General features: G+C 40.1%; 1 protein-coding gene across 2 annotated transcripts; it reads right to left on the bottom strand.

The window, feature by feature from the left end:
* Positions 1-74: 74 nt before the first annotated feature.
* znhit3 (zinc finger, HIT-type containing 3) lies at positions 75-1,649 on the bottom strand. 2 transcript variants are annotated; one of them, XM_055941555.1, is made up of 5 exons: positions 1,440-1,649; positions 959-996; positions 739-807; positions 439-516; positions 75-276 (listed from the first exon to the last, which is right to left on the bottom strand). In XM_055941555.1, exons 1-5 carry the CDS (start codon positions 1,505-1,507, stop codon positions 107-109), a joined length of 423 nt encoding a protein of 140 aa, XP_055797530.1. In that variant the 5' UTR covers positions 1,508-1,649; the 3' UTR covers positions 75-106. The 2 variants fall into 2 exon arrangements, with proteins under 2 accessions (XP_055797530.1, XP_055797529.1); XM_055941554.1 differs by having other exon boundaries at positions 439-519; positions 1,440-1,646.
* Between the last annotated feature and the right edge of the window lie 5,536 nt (positions 1,650-7,185).

Genomic DNA, 7,185 nt, shown 5'->3' with positions numbered 1-7,185 from the left:
TACACAGAAAGAAACTGAGGATTTAATTGTTTTTGTCAAATTGAAAAGTGAACATGAATTATGGACTCGGTGTATATTCTGCTCAACTCTTGTCTTCAAGTACATTTTAATAGTTTTTCTCAACAATCTGCAAGCATTGATCTGATAGCTCAACAAACAGAGGCTCTTGCATTGCGGTCTTAATGGCGTCTGCTTTGCTGTCGGCCGCGTCCAAAGAGCGCATCAGCTGACGGAGATGGGGGTTTCGGAGCAGCTCTCTCAGCTCTTCCGACTTGCCTGTAGAGAAGCATAAACAAGGATATTCAAAACAACATTTCATACAGCACAATTCACCCATTTAATAATGTATTAGTGGAAACTATGACAGCTATATACCCAGTAAGTTAAAGGGGTTTAAAAGTCCAGAGTGCAAACTGAAATATCAAAGGCGTTTAGTACCTAATAGTCGTAGCCTCTGAAGTGGTACTCTATCTGTATGGTCATCATCAAGGAGATCTTCAACGGTCCAGGGATCCTCTGCTGAAACACAAAGTCAGAGTGTATAATCAAACTGCTGTATTTTTATACAGATCTTCAAACACAAATGTGATACCTGATAAAGAATCAGGAAATGGGTCCCAACGAATAAAGCATATTTCTGTCTGAAATGTTCAACTTCTGAACAGCTCACCAAAAACGAGTACATCCCTGGGAATTGATGAGAAGATTCTAGGTATAACATTGACCATCATGTCCTACCATTGCTGTATGTTCCATTTAGGTCTTGGTCAGGAGGGGGCACTGACTGTTTTAGGGGCTGGCAGGTATCTGGGAAAAGGAAACATGATGGTACTCATGTCACAAACAAGTGTTATCAGCTATTGCTATATACTGTATAGGCATGTGTAAAGTTATTTATGAATGATATTCACTTCCAAGACTTTAGATACTACTATAATGGAAAAACTAACGTTCTTACCATTGGCCTTGTGGGTCTTGTAACAACTGAGAGAGCAGCTGAAAAACAAAGGACAAAAAAAAAATGGAACAACATGACAGACAAATCATAATGCATGTTTTGTAGCTAGCTAAATTATGTAGCTTTAGTAACGTTAGCGCTAGCTAGCTAAATTATGTAGCTTTAGTTACGGTAGCTAGCTAGCTAAATCCTGTAGTTTTAGTAACGGTAACGTTAGCTAGCTAAATTCTGTCGCCTTAGTAATGTTAGCGCTAGCTACATTATGTAGCTTTAGTTACGCTAGCTAGCTAGCTAAATTCTGTCGCCTTAGTAATGTTAGCGCTAGCTACATTATGTAGCTTTAGTTACGCTAGTTAGCTAAATCCCGTAGTTTTAGTAACGGTAACGTTAGCTAGATAAATGCTGTCGCTTTAGTAGCGATAGCTAACTGTTTAATTTAAAAAAATCTGCAGCAGAAGTACAAACAAGAACTTATACTCACTATCTGATTCTACAGGCCGGACACCGGTATTTGGGTGTCTCTCCACTGCACACATTGCAGATCTGCATTTTGATTGTAATATTTTAAACAAAATAAACAGGGAACAAAAATGTAACGCGTCGACTACTAACTAGCTAGCTAGCAAAACAGACACATGTTGGTAAAAAAAGAAGAAGCGTGACGTAATCAGGGGTGAAAGTACCGCCCAGTCGCGCTGGTAACAACACTTTAGGGGACACCTACAGGCCAGCGTGGGTAGAGGGGATACCTACTGTAGTCTGTTGCACAGGTGAATGCTTTCAATTGAATCAAATCACATTTTATTTGTCACACAAGCGTCGAATACTTACAAGCCCTTAACCAACGATACAGTTTTAAGAAAAATAAGTGTTAAGTAAAAAATTGATAAGTACATTTTTTTCAACAAATAATTAAAGAGCAGCAGGACAACAACAGTAGAGAGGCTATATACAGTGGGGTACCGGTACAGAGTTCATGTGCGGGGGCACAGGTTAGTCGAGTAATTGAGGTAATATGTGCATATAGATATGAATATGCATGGATAATAAACAGAGTAGCAGCAGTGTAAAAGAGAGGGAGGGGGGGGGAACAATGCAAATAGTCTGGGTAGACATTTGATTAGTTGTTCAGGAGTATTATGGCTAGAAGCTGTTGAGAAGCCTTTAGGACCTTGACTTGGCATATGTCTTTCACATTTAACTGCCTTACTCATAGGTAGAACGGCAGATTTTTCCATCTTGCTGGCTCAGATTTTGAACCAGCAACTTTTCAGTTAATGGCACAAAGCTCTTAACCGCTAGTGTAACCGGTGTGAAATGGCTAGCTAGTTAGCGGGGTGCGCGCTAATAGCGTTTCAATCGATGACGTCACTCGCTCTGAGACCTTGAAGTAGTTGTTCTCCTTGCTCTGCAAGGGCCGCAGCTTTTGTGGAGTGATGGGTAACGATGCTTCGAGGGTGGCTGTTTATGATGTGTGCAGAGGGTCCCTGGTTCGAGTCCAGGTTAGGGGCGAGGAGAGGGACGGAAGCTATACTGTTACACTAGGCTAACTGCCACAAGGACAGTTGCACTGGCAAGACTTAGAGAGGGGGGAAAAAGTCTTACTGGTGAAGAGAAATGATAGAAATTAATGAGAAAGAAGTGGAAAGACAGATAGAGAAAGTGAAGAGGCTGAGAGAGGAGATGGAGAGTGAGGTGACTGTCTTACATTTGGAATTCATACCAAATTTGTCAGTGATGGGGAGTAGTGAACTACAGTACGTGTACACTGAACAAAAATATAAAACGCAACATGTAAAGTGTCAGTCCCAGGTTTCATGAGCTGAAATAAAAGATCCCAGAAATGTTCCATGTTCCAAAAAGCTTATTTTTCTCAAATTTTGTGCACAAATTTGTTTACATCCCTGTTAGTGAGCATTTCTACTTTGCCAAGATATCCAACTGACAGGTGTGGCATATCAAGAGACCTTGTGCTGGAGACAATAAAGGCCACTCTAAAATGATGTCTCAAGTTTTGAGGGAGCATGGAATTGGCATGCTGACTGCAGGAATGTCCACCAGAGCTGTTGCCAGATAATTTAATATGAATTTCTCTACCGTAAGCCACCTTCTACATCGTTTTAGAGAATTTGGCAGTACATCCAACCTGCCTCACAACCGCAGACCACGTGTAACCACGCCAGCCCAGGACCTCCACATCCGGCTTCTTCACCTGCGGGATCGTCTGAGACCAGCCACCCAGAAAGCTCAGGAGTATTTCTGTCTGTAGTAAAGCCCTTTTGAGAGGAAAAAACTAATTCCGATTGGCTGGCCCTGGCTCCCCAGTGGGTGGGCCTATGCCCTCCCAGGCCCACGCCCAGTTGTGAAATCCATAGATTAGGGCCCAATTTATTTATTTCAATTGACTGTTTTCCTTATATGAACTGTAACTCAGTAAAATCGTTGAAATTGTTGCCTTTATATTTTTGTTCAGTATAGTTCAACTAGTAATTTAATTACATTTTGCAGTAGCTTCGTGGTATGCCTAGTTGAACTAAATTCAAATTGTGGTATCATTTTCAGTAGTTAATTACTACTACACACTACATTTTTTATTGCTAAAAGAACAGAAAATATGGGTAAAATAGGCAAGATGTATTTTATAGAGGTATTTAGATCAGATAAATGAGGGTAAACTTTAATCCTCTTTTAAATCGTCATCTCTTTATTCACAACACAGTACTTTTTACACTTTAAACCAACAGTATCATAACAGCATAATAGTCCTAGAGAGGTCTTCAACCATTTAAAACCATTTATTATTGCACACTGCTGTAACTAGAGACCAGTTAGGTCCAGTTACAGGGGTGCAACGTGTGGAAAAGGAGTGCACTCGAAACTAACTGCCAAGGTGCATTTCTTGGCAGGCCAGTCACAGTCAACTCCGTTCTCCGGGTCAGAAGGGTCAGGAAAGGCAAAAATACAAATTTGGACCATGTTCCAGTTCAATCTTCAGCTAGGGTTGAGATCTGTATAGAAGGGAGATAAAATACATAAATCAACTATAATATTCATTTTTCAAGGTCAACATGAACAACAGTTACATTTGCTATTGGGTATAACTGCTGTTGATCCAGAACGTCAAAAACTCCACCCAATGCAATGCACACGGTTCTTTGTTCGTCTTAAAATGGCAGTTGGACAAGAACAACAACAGCGCAGAGGCAAAAAGACACGAACAGACATGTTTATGCGCAACATTGTTCGCACTAAAATAGCTTAATTGTCATCACATTTTCTATATCTTTCGTAGTGCTACAACATTACCTGACACAGAGTCCATCAAGATGATAAACTTTTGGTTCTCCTGCGTTTGAGTTCACTGTTTTGATATTTTTCAGTAATTTTTCTCTCGTGTCCAGCAGGGATATGGCGATTGGTGTTCAGTCCGATTTCTCTCTTGGTTCTACCTTTTCCACCAGCGTGACATGAATATTCGGCTAGATTGTAGTAATCGTATTGGTCGTAGTGTGCTTCTTCGAAAAAAGCAAATCTTTCAATGTCTGTTGCCATAATTTTAGGAGAGGCAAATATTGCTAGTACTCTATTGAAGTCTACCAACGGTGCAAAAGCTGAAGTAAACAGATGATGTCACTCACTGTTTATATTCTTAACGTCACATGATCAAGAGACGATTCTGATTGGCCCATGTCAAGATCCCTTCGTTTTACAAGGCGGTGTTCTCCTTGTTTTTTTTCGATGCATGGCAGCAAAGCCACTACACTACCAGGGTTACTTTCTAAATGTAATCCGTTACAGTTACTAGTTACTTGTCCACATTGTAATCAGTAATGTAACTTTTGGATTACCCAAACTCAGTAATTTAAACTGTTTACATTCAGTTACTTTTAGATTACTTTCCCCTTAAGAGGCATTAGAAGAAGACAAAAATGTATGTTTTCAATTGAACGACATCTATCGCAGGATAAATCAATGTTAAAGTTTACATAGCTGGCCATATATGGATGTTACATTTTACTTTATGGGTTGGTTATGTAGGCTTCTTCTAACCCATCGCTTTCTACTACATATAATATTACAGTTAAATTATATCTTTCCATCAAAAAACAAAGTCTATCAATATTCCAGTCATTCCAATCTTCAAGAATATTGTTTTACCTGAGCATAACCCTAAAACGAAGGACTTATTAGCCAGCCCTACTCTGTTGTTTATGATTTTGTTGTCATGGACGACTGATTGGGCTCATTGAGTCGAGTTGAAAAATAAATGCTGCGCTCATGGAATGACATGCTTTCAGCACTACTGAAAAGTGTTATATACATGTGAAAAATGAATGCCATATGCTGCATTTGCTATAAGCCTATTGTTTACCTTTTAGTTGGTGACATTTTGATATCTTGATAATATGCAGCTGTATAAAGGACAAATCTAGACATCAAACAATAACAAAAACGGATGCCCCACCTCTGTTTTGGTAAAAAGCTGAGGGATGGGCCTGGAGAAATGTAACCACTCTCAGATTACTAGATAGAGCTATGGATGCAAAGACTGACCATGCCTGATATCAAAATTATTGTTTTAACTATGTTATGAGGCTATACAGTGTTTGTTTACATTTACAATGTTTACAAACATTGGAGGAAAACAAGCTTATATTTTGGGTTCTCGTGGAGTGTAAGAGTTGAACTAAGCTCATGAGGCATTTAAAAGTTATATTCTTCAAGAATGCTGATAATATACATTACCAGTCAAAAGATTGGACACACCTACTCATTACAGAGGTTTTCTTTATTTTTACTATTTTATTTTATCTTTATTTAACTAGAATAATAGTGAAGACATAAAAGCTATGAAATAACACATACAGAATCATGTAGTAACCAAAAAAGTGTCAAACAAATCAAAATATATTTTATATTTGAGATTCTTCAAAGTAGCCACCCTTTGCCTTGATGACAGCTTTGTACACTCTTGGCATTCTCTCAACCAGCTTCATGAGGTAGTCACCTGGAATGCATTTCAATTAACAGGTGTGCCTTGTTAAAAGTTCATTTGTGGAATTTCTTTCCTTCTTAATAATTTTGAGCTTGTGACAAGGTAGGGGTGGTATACAGAAGATAGCCCTAATTGGTAAAAGCCGAAGTCTATATTATGGCAAGAACAGCTCAAATAAGCAGAGAAACGACAGGCCATCACTACTTTAAGACATGAAGGTCAGTCAATGTGGAAAATGTCAAGAACTTTTAAAGTTTCCTCAAGTGCAGTTGCAAAAACCATCAAGCTCTATGATGAAACTGGCTCTCATGAGGTCCGCCACAGGAAAGGAAGACCCAGAGTTACCTGTTCTGCCCTGAATGACATGTCGCCACTGCAATCCCTATACCCAGATACATGCAGTTGACTTGTAAATCTATCATGACGACACAGTATTAAATATGTCTGTTGGCTGTAGACTGCAAACTGGTCAATGCGAGTACAATCTAGACATGTCCAGTAAACATATGATACTGTCCACTTTCACATTCCATGTGTATTGTATTTGCAAGACATTTTGGGATGGCAGGTAGCCTAGTGGTAAGAGCGTTGTGCCAGTTGACTTAAAGGTTTCTAGATCGAATCACTGAGCTGACAAAAATAAATAAATAATGTCATTCTGCCCCTGAACAAGGCAGTTCTGTTCCTAGGCTGTTCCTAGGCTGTCATTGTAAATAAGAATTTGTTCTTTTACATTTACATTTACATTTAAGTCATTTAGCAGACGCTCTTATCCAGAGCGACTTACAAATTGGTGCATTCACCTAATGACATCCAGTGGAACAACCACTTTACAATAGTGCATCTAAATCTTTTAAGGGGGGGGGGGGGGGCAGAAGGATTGCTTTATCCTATCCTAGGTATTCCTTGAAGAGGTGGGGTTTCAGGTGTCTCCGGAAGGTGGTGATTGACTCCGCTGTCCTGGCGTCGTGAGGGAGTTTGTTCCACCATTGGGGTGCCAGAGCAGCGAACAGTTTTGACTGGGCTGAGCGGGAACTGTACTTCCTCAGTGGTAGGGAGGCGAGCAGGCCAGAGGTGGATGAACGCAGTGCCCTTGTTTGGGTGTAGGGCCTGATCAGAGCCTGAAGGTACTGAGGTGCCGTTCCCCTCACAGCTCCGTAGGCAAGCACCATGGTCTTGTAGCGGATGCGAGCTTCAACTGGAAGCCAGTGGAGAGAGCGGAGGAGCGGGG

The sequence above is a fragment of the Salvelinus fontinalis genome, chromosome 13 (genome assembly GCF_029448725.1).
Source record: "Salvelinus fontinalis isolate EN_2023a chromosome 13, ASM2944872v1, whole genome shotgun sequence".
NCBI classification, from domain to species: Eukaryota; Metazoa; Chordata; class Actinopteri; order Salmoniformes; family Salmonidae; genus Salvelinus; species Salvelinus fontinalis.
Note: the sequence above shows the minus strand (reverse complement) of the source record. Positions and strands in the feature narration are given on the sequence as shown.